General features: G+C 36.2%; 1 protein-coding gene across 1 annotated transcript in view; it reads right to left on the reverse strand.

The window, feature by feature from the left end:
- Positions 1–15,476, reverse strand: part of arap3 (ArfGAP with RhoGAP domain, ankyrin repeat and PH domain 3) — a gene marked incomplete at its 3' end in the record, with an annotated part of 49,140 nt that overhangs the window by 15,010 nt on the left and 18,654 nt on the right. The window contains exons 21-28 of the mRNA XM_079269246.1: positions 15,292–15,455; positions 10,870–11,082; positions 10,104–10,209; positions 9,880–10,027; positions 9,693–9,761; positions 6,930–7,004; positions 6,730–6,847; positions 5,858–5,986 (exon numbers count right to left, since the gene is read on the reverse strand). Coding sequence (XP_079125372.1) covers positions 5,858–5,986; positions 6,730–6,847; positions 6,930–7,004; positions 9,693–9,761; positions 9,880–10,027; positions 10,104–10,209; positions 10,870–11,082; positions 15,292–15,455 — 1,022 coding nt within the window. The remainder of the gene's footprint in view (positions 1–5,857; positions 5,987–6,729; positions 6,848–6,929; positions 7,005–9,692; positions 9,762–9,879; positions 10,028–10,103; positions 10,210–10,869; positions 11,083–15,291; positions 15,456–15,476) is intronic.

Consider the following 15,476-nt stretch of genomic DNA (forward strand, 5'->3'; position numbering starts at 1 on the left):
TGTGTAGTATAGTGTGTAGTATAGTGTATAGTGTGTAGTATCGTGTGTAGTATAGTGTATAGTGTGTAGTATAGTGTATAGTGTGTAGTATCGTGTGTAGTATAGTGTATAGTGTGTAGTATAGTGTATAGTGTGTAGTATCGTGTGTAGTATAGTGTGTAGTATAGTGTATAGTGTGTAGTATCGTGTGTAGTATAGTGTATAGTGTGTAGTATAGTGTGTAGTATAGTGTATAGTGTGTAGTATCGTGTGTAGTATAGTGTGTAGTATAGTGTATAGTGTGTTGTATCGTGTGTAGTATAGTGTGTAGTATAGTGTATAGTGTGTAGTATCGTGTGTAGTATAGTGTATAGTGTGTAGTATAGTGTATAGTGTGTAGTATCGTGTGTAGTATAGTGTATAGTGTGTAGTATAGTGTATAGTGTGTAGTATCGTGTGTAGTATAGTGTGTAGTATAGTGTATAGTGTGTAGTATCGTGTGTAGTATAGTGTATAGTGTGTAGTATCGTGTATAGTATAGTGTGTAGTATAGTGTATAGTGTGTTGTATCGTGTGTAGTATAGTGTGTAGTATAGTGTATAGTGTGTAGTATCGTGTGTAGTATAGTGTGTAGTATAGTGTATAGTGTGTTGTATCGTGTGTAGTATAGTGTATAGTATCGTGTGTAGTATAGTGTATAGTGTGTAGTATCGTGTGTAGTATAGTGTGTAGTATAGTGTATAGTGTGTTGTATCGTGTGTAGTATAGTGTATAGTATCGTGTGTAGTATAGTGTATAGTGTGTAGTATCGTGTGTAGTATAGTGTGTAGTATAGTGTATAGTGTGTAGTATCGTGTGTAGTATAGTGTGTAGTATAGTGTATTGTGTGTAGTATAGTGTGTAGTATAGTGTGTAGTATAGTGTATAGTGTATAGTATCGTGTGTAGTATAGTGTGTAGTATAGTGTGTAGTATAGTGTATAGTGTGTTGTATCGTGTGTAGTATAGTGTGTAGTATAGTGTATAGTGTATAGTATCGTGTGTAGTATAGTGTGTAGTATAGTGTATAGTGTGTTGTATCGTGTGTAGTATAGTGTGTAGTATCGTGTGTAGTATAGTGTATAGTGTGTAGTATCGTGTGTAGTATAGTGTGTAGTATAGTGTATAGTGTGTAGTATAGCGTGTAGTATAGTGTATAGTGTGTTGTATCGTGTGTAGTATAGTGTGTAGTATAGTGTATAGTGTGTAGTATCGTGTGTAGTATAGTGTGTAGTATAGTGTATAGTGTGTTGTATCGTGTGTAGTATAGTGTATAGTATCGTGTGTAGTATAGTGTATAGTGTGTAGTATCGTGTGTAGTATAGTGTGTAGTATAGTGTATAGTGTGTAGTATCGTGTGTAGTATAGTGTGTAGTATAGTGTATTGTGTGTAGTATAGTGTGTAGTATAGTGTGTAGTATAGTGTATAGTATAGTGTGTAGTATAGTGTGTAGTATAGTGTATAGTGTGTTGTATCGTGTGTAGTATAGCGTGTAGTATAGTGTATAGTATAGTGTGTAGTATAGTGTGTAGTATAGTGTGTAGTATAGCGTGTAGTATAGTGTATAGTATCGTGTGTAGTATAGTGTGTAGTATAGTGTATAGTGTGTAGTATCGTGTGTAGTATAGTGTGTAGTATAGTGTATTGTGTGTAGTATAGTGTGTAGTATAGTGTGTAGTATAGTGTATAGTATAGTGTGTAGTATCGTGTGTAGTATAGCGTGTAGTATAGCGTATAGTGTGTTGTATCGTGTGTAGTATAGCGTGTAGTATAGCGTATAGTGTGTTGTATCGTGTGTAGTATAGTGTGTAGTATAGTGTGTAGTATAGTGTGTAGTATAGTGTGTAGTATCGTGTGTAGTATAGCGTGTAGTATAGTGTATAGTGTGTAGTATCGTGTGTAGTATAGTGTGTAGTATCGTGTGTAGTATAGTGTATAGTGTGTAGTATAGTGTATAGTGTGTTGTATCGTGTGTAGTATAGTGTGTAGTATAGTGTGTAGTATCGTGTGTAGTATAGTGTATAGTGTGTAGTATAGTGTATAGTGTGTTGTATCGTGTGTAGTATAGTGTGTAGTATCGTGTGTAGTATAGTGTATAGTGTGTTGTATCGTGTGTAGTATAGTGTGTAGTATAGTGTATAGTGTGTTGTATCGTGTGTAGTATAGTGTGTAGTATAGTGTGTAGTATCGTGTGTAGTATAGTGTGTAGTATCGTGTGTAGTATAGTGTATAGTGTGTTGTATCGTGTGTAGTATCGTGTGTAGTATAGTGTATAGTGTGTTGTATCGTGTGTAGTATCGTGTGTAGTATAGTGTGTAGTATCGTGTGTAGTATAGTGTATAGTGTGTTGTATCGTGTGTAGTATCGTGTGTAGTATAGTGTGTAGTATAGTGTATAGTGTGTAGTATCGTGTGTAGTATAGTGTGTAGTATAGTGTATAGTGTGTAGTATAGTGTATAGTGTGTAGTATCGTGTGTAGTATAGTGTGTAGTATAGTGTATAGTGTGTTGTATCGTGTGTAGTATAGTGTGTAGTATAGTGTATAGTGTGTAGTATCGTGTGTAGTATAGTGTGTAGTATAGTGTATAGTGTGTAGTATCGTGTGTAGTATAGTGTATAGTGTGTAGTATCGTGTGTAGTATAGTGTGTAGTATAGTGTGTAGTGTGTTGTATCGTGTGTAGTATAGTGTGTAGTATAGTGTATAGTGTGTAGTATCGTGTGTAGTATAGTGTATAGTGTGTAGTATAGTGTATAGTGTGTAGTATCGTGTGTAGTATAGTGTATAGTGTGTAGTATAGTGTATAGTGTGTTGTATCGTGTGTAGTATAGTGTGTAGTATAGTGTATAGTGTGTAGTATCGTGTGTAGTATAGTGTGTAGTATAGTGTATAGTGTGTAGTATCGTGTGTAGTATAGTGTATAGTGTGTAGTATCGTGTGTAGTATAGTGTGTAGTATAGTGTATAGTGTGTTGTATCGTGTGTAGTATAGTGTGTAGTATAGTGTATAGTGTGTAGTATCGTGTGTAGTATAGTGTATAGTGTGTAGTATAGTGTATAGTGTGTAGTATCGTGTGTAGTATAGTGTATAGTGTGTAGTATAGTGTATAGTGTGTAGTATTGTGTGTAGTATAGTGTGTAGTATAGTGTATAGTGTGTAGTATCGTGTGTAGTATAGTGTATAGTGTGTAGTATCGTGTGTAGTATAGTGTGTAGTATAGTGTATAGTGTGTTGTATCGTGTGTAGTATAGTGTGTAGTATAGTGTATAGTGTGTAGTATCGTGTGTAGTATAGTGTGTAGTATAGTGTATAGTGTGTTGTATCGTGTGTAGTATAGTGTATAGTATCGTGTGTAGTATAGTGTATAGTGTGTAGTATCGTGTGTAGTATAGTGTGTAGTATAGTGTATAGTGTGTTGTATCGTGTGTAGTATAGTGTATAGTATCGTGTGTAGTATAGTGTATAGTGTGTAGTATCGTGTGTAGTATAGTGTGTAGTATAGTGTATAGTGTGTAGTATCGTGTGTAGTATAGTGTGTAGTATAGTGTATTGTGTGTAGTATAGTGTGTAGTATAGTGTGTAGTATAGTGTATAGTGTATAGTATCGTGTGTAGTATAGTGTGTAGTATAGTGTGTAGTATAGTGTATAGTGTATAGTATCGTGTGTAGTATAGTGTGTAGTATAGTGTATAGTGTGTTGTATCGTGTGTAGTATAGTGTGTAGTATCGTGTGTAGTATAGTGTATAGTGTGTAGTATCGTGTGTAGTATAGTGTGTAGTATAGTGTATAGTGTGTAGTATCGTGTGTAGTATAGCGTGTAGTATAGTGTATAGTGTGTAGTATAGTGTGTAGTATAGTGTATAGTGTGTAGTATCGTGTGTAGTATAGTGTGTAGTATTGTGTATAGTGTGTTGTATCGTGTGTAGTATAGTGTATAGTATCGTGTGTAGTATAGTGTATAGTGTGTAGTATCGTGTGTAGTATAGTGTGTAGTATAGTGTATAGTGTGTAGTATCGTGTGTAGTATAGTGTGTAGTATAGTGTATTGTGTGTAGTATAGTGTGTAGTATAGTGTGTAGTATAGTGTATAGTATAGTGTGTAGTATAGTGTGTAGTATAGTGTATAGTGTGTTGTATCGTGTGTAGTATAGCGTGTAGTATAGTGTATAGTATAGTGTGTAGTATAGTGTGTAGTATAGTGTGTAGTATAGCGTGTAGTATAGTGTATAGTATCGTGTGTAGTATAGTGTATAGTGTGTAGTATCGTGTGTAGTATAGTGTGTAGTATAGTGTATTGTGTGTAGTATAGTGTGTAGTATAGTGTGTAGTATAGTGTGTAGTATAGTGTGTAGTATAGTGTGTAGTATAGTGTGTAGTATCGTGTGTAGTATAGCGTGTAGTATAGTGTATAGTGTGTTGTATCGTGTGTAGTATAGTGTGTAGTATAGTGTGTAGTATAGTGTGTAGTATCGTGTGTAGTATAGCGTGTAGTATAGTGTATAGTGTGTAGTATCGTGTGTAGTATAGTGTGTAGTATAGTGTATTGTGTGTAGTATAGTGTGTAGTATAGTGTGTAGTATAGTGTATAGTATCGTGTGTAGTATAGTGTGTAGTATAGTGTATAGTGTGTTGTATCGTGTGTAGTATAGCGTGTAGTATCGTGTGTCGTGTGTAGTATCGTGTGTAGTATAGTGTGTAGTATAGTGTATAGTGTGTAGTATCGTGTGTAGTATAGTGTGTAGTATAGTGTATTGTGTGTAGTATAGTGTGTAGTATAGTGTGTAGTATAGTGTATAGTATCGTGTGTAGTATAGTGTGTAGTATAGTGTATAGTGTGTTGTATCGTGTGTAGTATAGTGTGTAGTATAGTGTATAGTGTGTAGTATCGTGTGTAGTATAGTGTGTAGTATAGTGTATAGTGTGTAGTATCGTGTGTAGTATAGTGTGTAGTATAGTGTGTAGTATAGTGTGTAGTATAGTGTATTGTGTGTAGTATAGTGTGTAGTATAGTGTGTAGTATAGTGTATAGTATCGTGTGTAGTATAGTGTGTAGTATAGTGTATAGTGTGTTGTATCGTGTGTAGTATAGTGTGTAGTATAGTGTATAGTGTGTAGTATCGTGTGTAGTATAGTGTGTAGTATAGTGTATAGTGTGTAGTATAGTGTATAGTGTGTTGTATCGTGTGTAGTATAGTGTGTAGTATAGTGTATTGTGTGTAGTATAGTGTGTAGTATAGTGTGTAGTATAGTGTATAGTATCGTGTGTAGTATAGTGTGTAGTATAGTGTATAGTGTGTAGTATCGTGTGTAGTATAGCGTGTAGTATAGTGTATAGTGTATAGTATCGTGTGTAGTATAGTGTGTAGTATAGTGTATTGTGTGTAGTATAGTGTGTAGTATAGTGTGTAGTATAGTGTATAGTATCGTGTGTAGTATAGTGTGTAGTATAGTGTATAGTGTGTTGTATCGTGTGTAGTATAGTGTGTAGTATAGTGTATAGTGTGTTGTATCGTGTGTAGTATAGTGTATAGTGTGTTGTATCGTGTGTAGTATAGCGTGTAGTATAGTGTATTGTGTGTAGTATAGTGTGTAGTATAGTGTGTAGTATAGTGTATAGTGTGTTGTATCGTGTGTAGTATAGTGTGTAGTATAGTGTATTGTGTGTAGTATAGTGTGTAGTATAGTGTGTAGTATAGTGTATAGTATCGTGTGTAGTATAGTGTGTAGTATAGTGTATAGTGTGTTGTATCGTGTGTAGTATAGTGTGTAGTATAGTGTATAGTGTGTTGTATCGTGTGTAGTATAGCGTGTAGTATCGTGTGTCGTGTGTGTGACGTACAGGTGAGGATAGTGAGTCCGTCCCCTTTAGGAACTCGCTTCACCACCAGGTAGGCGGAGCTCGGGTCGTCCATCTTGCACCACTGCAGAGCCTGCTCCAGGACTCTCTCTTTGGGGTGTAACGGACGCTCTGACACCAACACAACAACATCAACATCATCATCATCATCATCATCAGCAACAATAACATCATCATCATCACCCGTCAGGTGGAATGTCCCAGGCTCCCTGAACTCACCTGCAGAAGTCTAAACTACTTGAGAGAAATCAGTGGTGACAAGGTGAAATCCTCTAAATTATTAGGAAAGGAGCTTCAACACTTCCTTTCCTGTCTCCTTTATAGTAGGAGACACTGGACCATCCTTTACCAAATGAAAGGACATAATGCCGTCCCACAATGCCTTGGTGCAGCAACATTTAAAGCGACGCCCTGTTCGTCGGTTCACATAAACAAACTGCAGATAAAGGATTTGTCCCCAGAGGACTTTAAAGAGGAAAGTAAAGCTGCAGCTTCCTCTCTCGCCTTCCTCCAGTGAACTATAATAGGAAAGACCTGTTCAGGTAAACAGGCTGAGCTGAACCAGATCACACAGAGACAGACCCGACCTGCTAAGAGGACATGACGAGACAAACCGCTTTGTCCTCCATTGAGCTGCTGACGCAACCAACAACCCTCAAAACAAACTAACCAGTGACCAATGATTTGTGGCTTCGAAGATGAGAGTGACAGTATAAAGGAGTTGATTAGTGAAAGACGCTTTCAGACGCCTTCAGACACGTCGACTGGTCCGGGCCACCTCTCTGAACCTTGATAGTGAACCCCTCAGGTGTGTCAGAGAGACAAACGGGTGTACAGATGTCTTGCTGTCTCACCCAGCTGTCCGTTCTCAATGGCCTCAAACGTCATCCAGACATCTTTGTCTCCGGCTGGGACGTTCCTCATGAACAGAACCTGATTGGTCAGCTCCTCAGCACACATGGTGGGAGACACCTGCAGGTCACATCAATCAGCCAACACCTCCTGCTGTACCACTGTATTAATAATAAGTTTAATAATCAATATTCACACTTACTTTGAGAGTGATGCAGCAGTCTGGTATCTTCAGCTCCAGATAGACCTCAATGATCAGATCACCAGCCTGAGACAGCTGCACACACAGACCTCATCAGAGCTCACTCACTCATCAGCTTATTGACTACTTAATATCAACTATTAACATCTCTAACTTATGATGAACATATTACTCACATATCTTTAACATATCTTTAACTTATTATCAACTTATCACTAACTTATCACCAACTTATCACCAACATATCACCAACGTATCACTAACTTATCACTAACTTATTACCAACTTATCACCAACTTATCACCACCTTATCACCAACTTATCACTAACTTATTACCAACGTATCACTCACTTATTACTAACTTATTACTAAAGTATCACAAACTTATCACTAACTTATTACTAACGTATCACCAACTTATCACCAACTTATCACTAACTTATTACTAAAGTATCACAAACTTATCACTAACGTATCACCAACTTATCACTAACTTATTACGAACGTATCACTAACGTATCACCAACTTATCACTAACTTATTACTAACGTATCACTGACATATCACTAACTTATTACTAACGTATCACCACCTTATCACCAACGTATCACTAACTTATTACCAACGTATCACTAACTTATTACTAACTTATTACTAAAGTATCACAAACGTATCACTAACTTATTACTAACGTATCACCAACTTATCACTAACTTATTACGAACGTATCACCAACGTATCACCGACGTATCACTAACCTATCACCAACATATCACAAACGTATTGCTAACCTATCACTAACTTATTACCAACGTATCACTAACGTATCACTAACGTATCACCAACATATCAAACTTATTGCTAACCTATCACTAACGTATCACTAACTTATTACTAACGTATCACTAACTTATTACTAACTTATTACTAACGTATCACTAACGTATTACTAACTTATTACTCATGTATCACTAACGTATTACTAACTTATTACTCACGTATCACTAACTTATCACTAACCTATCACCAACATATCACAAACGTATTGCTAACCTATCACTAACGTATCACTAACTTATTACTAACGTATCACTAACTTATTACTAACATATCACTAACTTATTACTAACGTATTACTCACGTATCACTAACTTATCACAAACTTATCACTAACGTATTACTAACGTATCACTAACTTATTACTAACGTATCACTAACGTATCACAAACGTATCACTAACGTATTACTAACGTATCACCAACGTATCACCAACGTATCACCAACTTATTGCCAACGTATCACTAACTTATTGCTAACCTATCACTAACTTATAACTAACTTATTACTAACGTATCACTAACTTATTACTCACGTATCACTAACTTATCACGAACTTATCACTACCTTATTACTAATGTATCACTAACTTATCACTAACGTATCACCAACTTATCACTAACGTATCACTAACGTATTACTAACTTATCACCAACTTATTACTAACCTATCACCAACCTATCACGAACCTATCACTAACTTATCACCAACTTATTACTAACCTATCACTAACCTATCACTAACCTATCATTAACTTATCACAAACTTATCACGAACGTATCACTAACTTATTACTAACGTATCACTAATGTATCACTAACTTATTACTAACTTATTACTAACGTATCACCAACTTATCACTAACTTATTACCAACGTATCACAAACTTATTACTAACGTATCACGAACTTATCACTAACTTATCACTAACGTATCACCAACTTATCACCAACTTATCACAAACTTATCACTAACCTATCACCAACATATCACAAACTTATTGCTAACTTATCACTAACTTATCACTAACGTATCACTAACTTATTACTCACGTATCACGAACTTATCACGAACTTATCACTAACTTATTACTAACGTATCACAAACTTATTACTAACGTATCACTAACTTATTACTAACGTATCACTAACTTATTACTAACTTATCACTAACTTATCACTAACTTATCACTAACGTATCACTAACGTATCACTAACTTATCACTAACGTATCACTAACGTATCACTGACTTATTACTAACGTATCACCAACGTATCACCAACTTATCACCAACGTATCACCAACATATCACCAACGTATCACTAACTTATTACCAACGTATCACTAACTTATCGCTAACCTATCACTAACTTATCAGTAACGTATTACTAACTTATTACTAACACATCACTAACTTATTACTAACGTATCACAAACATATTGCTAACCTATCACTAACGTATCACTAACTTATCACTCACGTATCACTAACTTATTACTAACTTATTACTAACGTATCACTAACTTATTACTAACTTATCACTAACTTATTATCAACTTATCACGAATGTATTATCAACTTATCACTAATGTATTATCAATCGATAACTAACTATACAATGTATTTTCAACTTATGGCTAACTTATTACTAGCTTAGTAGTGATTTATTATCAACTTATTAATACTCTTTCTTACAAACTGAATACAGTCATTAATATAGATGTATTACATTTAATACACGTTCATTACTGACATTTTCTGATCAGAATCGATCAAAGCTATGAACTGAAAGCAGTCCGTCCACAGAAACTGGGGATCAATATTTTATTTGATGCCTTAAAATAAATGATCTGTTATTTCGTGATGTTTTTATTGTTAACTATGTGTAGTTGTTAATATTGACACCGTGACTGCAGTGAAGTACCTGAGTGTCCTTCCAGGTGGTGATGAGGCTGATCTCAAGCTCCATCTGAGTCTGATGCTCCTCATCGATCTGAAACAGGACCAGAGGTTCACGTCATAAAGAGGACTCGCGCTGTAGCGGACTCAGAGCTGTAGCGGACTCAGAGCTGTAGCGGACTCAGAGCTGTAGCGGACTCAGTTGTACTCACATCAAAGACGTACAGGTAGTTGTCGATCAGATCCTCTACGATCTTCACCTCGTGCGCTCCTTTCCCGTCGGTCTGGAACAGACTGGGAGCGAACAGCAGCGACAGGTTCTTGGTGCACATCTGGTTCAGATCGGCACACTTCTGGACTCTGGCGGAGGAAGCAGACCCGGTTATTTTGAGGAGACCTGCTGGTTCCAGAGCTGCAGGTGTGGGTGTGAGCTCACCTGTACAGGTGACTGATGAGAGCAGCCAGCGTGGTCCTGTTGACTCGAGGAAGACTCCGGATGATCTCTTTGTAGCGGTCCAACCTCTGAGACTTCTGAGGGATCTCTGAGGACGGAACCAGGACCGACTTTAACCCTGAGGTCTGAAACCCTCCGATGTCTCTTTATGAGCTCTTCATGAGGTTCTGTGTGGTTTAATGTACGTTACAGCTCATACTGTTGATATTTACTCAACAACTCTACTTCAGTACAACTTTGGCATACTAGTACTTTCTACTTTCACTCCACTGCATCTCACAAACGTACTGTTACTTTGTACATATAATCCTATGATGTGAAGCAGTACTACACCACTAATATACTCAGTAGTACACAGCATCTAAAACTGGCTTCACATTGGCGAACTTTGTTAGTGATAAAACAGAATTACATAACAATCTGTAATAATATAAGACCTTTAAAGGAGCCATTGTGCACTTTTACTTTTGATACTTTAAGCATATGTTTCTGATAATACAACGTTTTTAATTAAATCGATCTTAAATAAAAAATAATTGTTATTTTACTGTGATTATTAAACAATGAGGAGGTAAAGAAGAAGACCTTGAGGAACTTTAAAGGAGCCCCGTCACAGGAAACCTCTGGAGAACGTCTTTATAGAGACGACCACTGATCTGGAAGCTCGTCAGTGATCAACACCTGAAACCTTCTGGTCCCGTAGTGAGTCCCTCAGACTGAACCCTGGTCTAAAGTAAAGTGGACTCACTGGCGGCCCCCTGCCACAGCGGGTGGAGGTCGGCCATGAAGACGGGGTTGTCGACCTCCCTGAAGAACCTCTTCAGGACGTCCGTCACATCCTCGATGAAGTGGTCTCCGATCCGCAGTTTGACATTTCGGGCGTCTTTACGGAACTCTTCCATCAGGAGTTTGATTCTGGACTTAGCCCCATTCTTCCTGTAGATCCCCTCGTGGCCCAGACCTGAGGAGCATGATCAGACCGTCACTAAAACCTGATCCAGGAACCACCAGGAGTCACATCACTTTAAATACAGTGGGTTTCTTTCACGTTTCTATTATCAATTCAGTGTTTCTGAGCAGACGGAGAGAAAGACTGACGCTACTTCCTGTAAGGCAAGGCAAGGCAAGTTTATTTATATAGCACATTTCAACAACAAGGTAATTCAAAGTGCTTCACATGAAACCATTAAAAGCATCAAAACATAAGGCAAAAGAAAAGGAGATTTAAAAACAATTAAGAACATTCATTAAAACATTAAAAAAAAGTGCAAGAAATAAAATGCAGTAGTAAAATGCAGAAATGCAGGAAATTGATTAATATATGAATTGAATGTGGTTCAATTAAAGGCAGCAGCAAACAGAAAAGTCTTCAGTCCTGATTTAAATGAGCTGAGGGTCTCAGCAGACCTGCAGCTTTCTGGGACTTTGTTCCAGATATGTGGAGCAGAACAACTGAACGCTGCTTCTCCATGTTTAGTTCTGACTCTGGGAACAGAAAGTAGACCGGTCCCAGACGACCTGAGGGGTCGGGATGGTTCATAAGGTAGCAGCAGATCAGAGATGTATTTTGGCCCTAAACCATTCAGTGCTTTGTAAACCAACAGCAGGATTTTAAAGTCAATTCTTTGTTGGACAGGAAGCCAGTGCAAAGACCTCAGAACTGGAGTGATGTGGTCCACCCTCCTGGTCTTAGTGAGGACTCGAGCTGCAGCGTTCTGAATCAGCTGCAGCTTTCTGACGGACTTTTTACAGAGACCTGTAAACACACCGTTACAGTAGTCCAGTCTGCTGAAGATAAATGCGTGGACAAGTTTTACACATCCTGTTGAGACATAAATCCTCTAATCCTTGATATATTCTTCAGGTGATAGGAGGCTGATTTTGTAATTGTCTTGATATGGCTGTTCAGGTTGAGGTCTGAATCCATAACTACACCTAGATTTCTGGCTTGGTTTGTGGGTTTTAACATTAGTGACTGAAGCTGAGCGCTGATTTTCAATTGTTCGTCCTTGGTACCAAAAACAATTACTTCTGTTTTATCTTTGTTTAATTGAAGAACATTCTGGCACATCCAGTTGTTGATTTGTTCAATGCAGTTACCCAGCCCTTGTATGGGATTATAGTCCCCTGGTGACATAGTTATGTAGATTTGTGTGTCGTCTGCATAATTATAACACACTTTGTTGTTTTCCATAATCTGAGCTAGTGGAAGCATGTAGATGTTGAACAGAAGAGGCCCCAGTATTGAACCTTGGGGAACACCACATGTCATTTTAGTCAGCTCTGATGTGTAATCAGCTACAGACACAAAGTATTCTCGGCCCTTCAAGTAGGATTCAAACCAGTTAAGTGCTGTGCCAGAGAGTACCACCCAGATTTTTAGTCTTTCTGGGAGTATGGCATGGTCGACCGTGTCGAATGCAGCACTGAGATCCAGTAACACGAAGACTGAACTTCTGCCATTGTCTATGTTTAAGTGGATGTCGTTGAAAACCTTAACAAGAGCAGTTTCAGTGCTGTGGTGCTGTCGAAAGCCTGACTGGAAAACATCAAAGCAGTTATTTATGGCCAAGAAGTTGGTCAGCTGTTGAAAAAACGTTTTTTCAATTATTTTACTCAAAAATGGGAGGTTTGATATTGGCCTCTAATTTTTCATCGTTGCGGAGTCTAAACTAGCCTTCTTTAGGAGTGGTTTAATAACTGCAGTTTTTAGGGCTTGTGGGAAGACACCTGAGAGAAGGGATGTGTTTACAATATGTAAGAGATCAGTGGTCATGCAGTTTGAAATATTTTTGAAAAAGTGTGTTGGTAGAATATCCAAGCAGCAGGAGGATGACTTCAGATGTTGTATAATGTCTTCTCGGCTTCTACGGTCGATTGAATGAAATTGTGTCATGATATTTGAATGGATGTTATTCAGAGATCGGGACAACACATATCCTGTGGTTGATGTGGAGGCACTGACTGCTTGTCTAATTTTCTGAATTTTGTATGAACTTCACAATAAATGCTTTTGGATGTGAAGACCTTTACTGTGAAACCAGGAGTACTTTTGGACCGGCCAGAAAAGACAAAGATATCCATCATTACAGCTTCATAATAAAGATATCTATCATTCGAGCTTCATATTAAAGATATATATCATTAGAGCTTCATAATAAAGATATCTATCATTAGAGCTTCATATTAAAGATATATATCATTAGAGCTTCATATTAAAGATATATATCATTAGAGCTTCATATTAAAGATATATATCATTAGAGCTTCATATTAAAGATATCTAGCATTAGAGCTTCATAATAAAGATATATATCATTAGAGCTTCATAATAAAGATATCTATCATCAGAGCTTCATATTAAAGATATATATCATTAGAGCTTCATATTAAAGATATCTAGCATTAGAGCTTCATAATAAAGATATATATCATTAGAGCTTCATATTAAAGATATATATCATTAGAGCTTCATATTAAAGATATCTAGCATTAGAGCTTCATATTAAAGATATCTAGCATTAGAGCTTCATATTAAAGATATATATCATTAGAGCTTCATAATAAAGATATCTATCATCAGAGCTTCATATTAAAGATGTATATCATTAGAGCTTCATATTAAAGATATCTAGCATTAGAGCTTCATAATAAAGATATATATCATTAGAGCTTCATAATAAAGATATCTATCATCAGAGCTTCATATTAAAGATACATATCATTAGAGCTTCATAATAAAGATACATATCATTAGAGCTTCATATTAAAGATACATATCATTAGAGCTTCATATTAAAGATATCTATCATCAGAGCTTCATATTAAAGATATATATCATTAGAGCTTCATATTAAAGATACATATCATTAGAGCTTCATATTAAAGATATCTATCATCAGAGCTTCATATTAAAGATACATATCATTAGAGCTTCATAATAAAGATACATATCATTAGAGCTTCATAATAAAGATACATATCATTAGAGCTTTATAATAAAGATATCTATCATCAGAGCTTCATATTAAAGATGTATATCATTAGAGCTTCATATTAAAGATATCTAGCATTAGAGCTTCATAATAAAGATATATATCATTAGAGCTTCATAATAAAGATATCTATCATCAGAGCTTCATATTAAAGATACATATCATTAGAGCTTCATAATAAAGATACATATCATTAGAGCTTCATATTAAAGATACATATCATTAGAGCTTCATATTAAAGATATCTATCATCAGAGCTTCATATTAAAGATATATATCATTAGAGCTTCATATTAAAGATACATATCATTAGAGCTTCATATTAAAGATATCTATCATCAGAGCTTCATATTAAAGATACATATCATTAGAGCTTCATAATAAAGATACATATCATTAGAGCTTCATAATAAAGATACATATCATTAGAGCTTCATATTAAAGATATATATCATCAGAGCTTCATAATAAAGATATCTATCATTAGAGCTTCATAATAAAGATACATATCATTAGAGCTTCATATTAAAGATATCTATCATCAGAGCTTCATAATAAAGATATCTATCATCAGAGCTTCATAATAAAGACATCTATCATCAGAGCTTCATAATAAAGACATCTATCATCAGAGCTTCATAATAAAGACATCTATCATCAGAGCTTCATAATAAAGACATCTATCATCAGAGCTTCATCATAAAGATATCTATCATCAGAGCTTCATAATAAAGACATCTATCATCAGAGCTTCATAATAAAGACATCTATCATCAGAGCTTCATACTAAAGATATCTATCATCAGAGCTTCATACTAAAGATATCTATCATCAGAGCTTCATAATAAAGACATCTATCATCAGAGCTTCATCATAAAGATATCTATCATCAGAGCTTCATAATAAAGACATCTATCATCAGAGCTTCATAATAAAGACATCTATCATCAGAGCTTCATAATAAAGACATCTATCATCAGAGCTTCATAATAAAGACATCTATCATCAGAGCTTCATAATAAAGACATCTATCATCAGAGCTTCATAATAAAGATATCTATCATCAGAGCTTCATAATAAAGACATCTATCATCAGAGCTTCATAATAAAGACATCTATCATCAGAGCTTCATATTACAGATATCTCTCCTCAGAGCTTCAGTTCTCTTCCTCACCGTACTGAGTGATGAAGGCGATGCAGCTGTCCACGATGATCGGGATGTCGTTCCTGCTCAGCTGCTGCTCCCTCAGAGCATTTCCTTTGCCGCCGGCTGCTCGCTGGATGTCCGAGTACCACAGAGAGAAGTCTGTGCGGCCGACGCCCTGCAGGTGGAGAGTCCTGAATGAGAGAGAGGGAACC

This window comes from Melanostigma gelatinosum (assembly GCF_949748355.1).
Source record: "Melanostigma gelatinosum genome assembly, chromosome: 5".
Lineage (NCBI taxonomy): Eukaryota > Metazoa > Chordata > Actinopteri > Perciformes > Zoarcidae > Melanostigma > Melanostigma gelatinosum.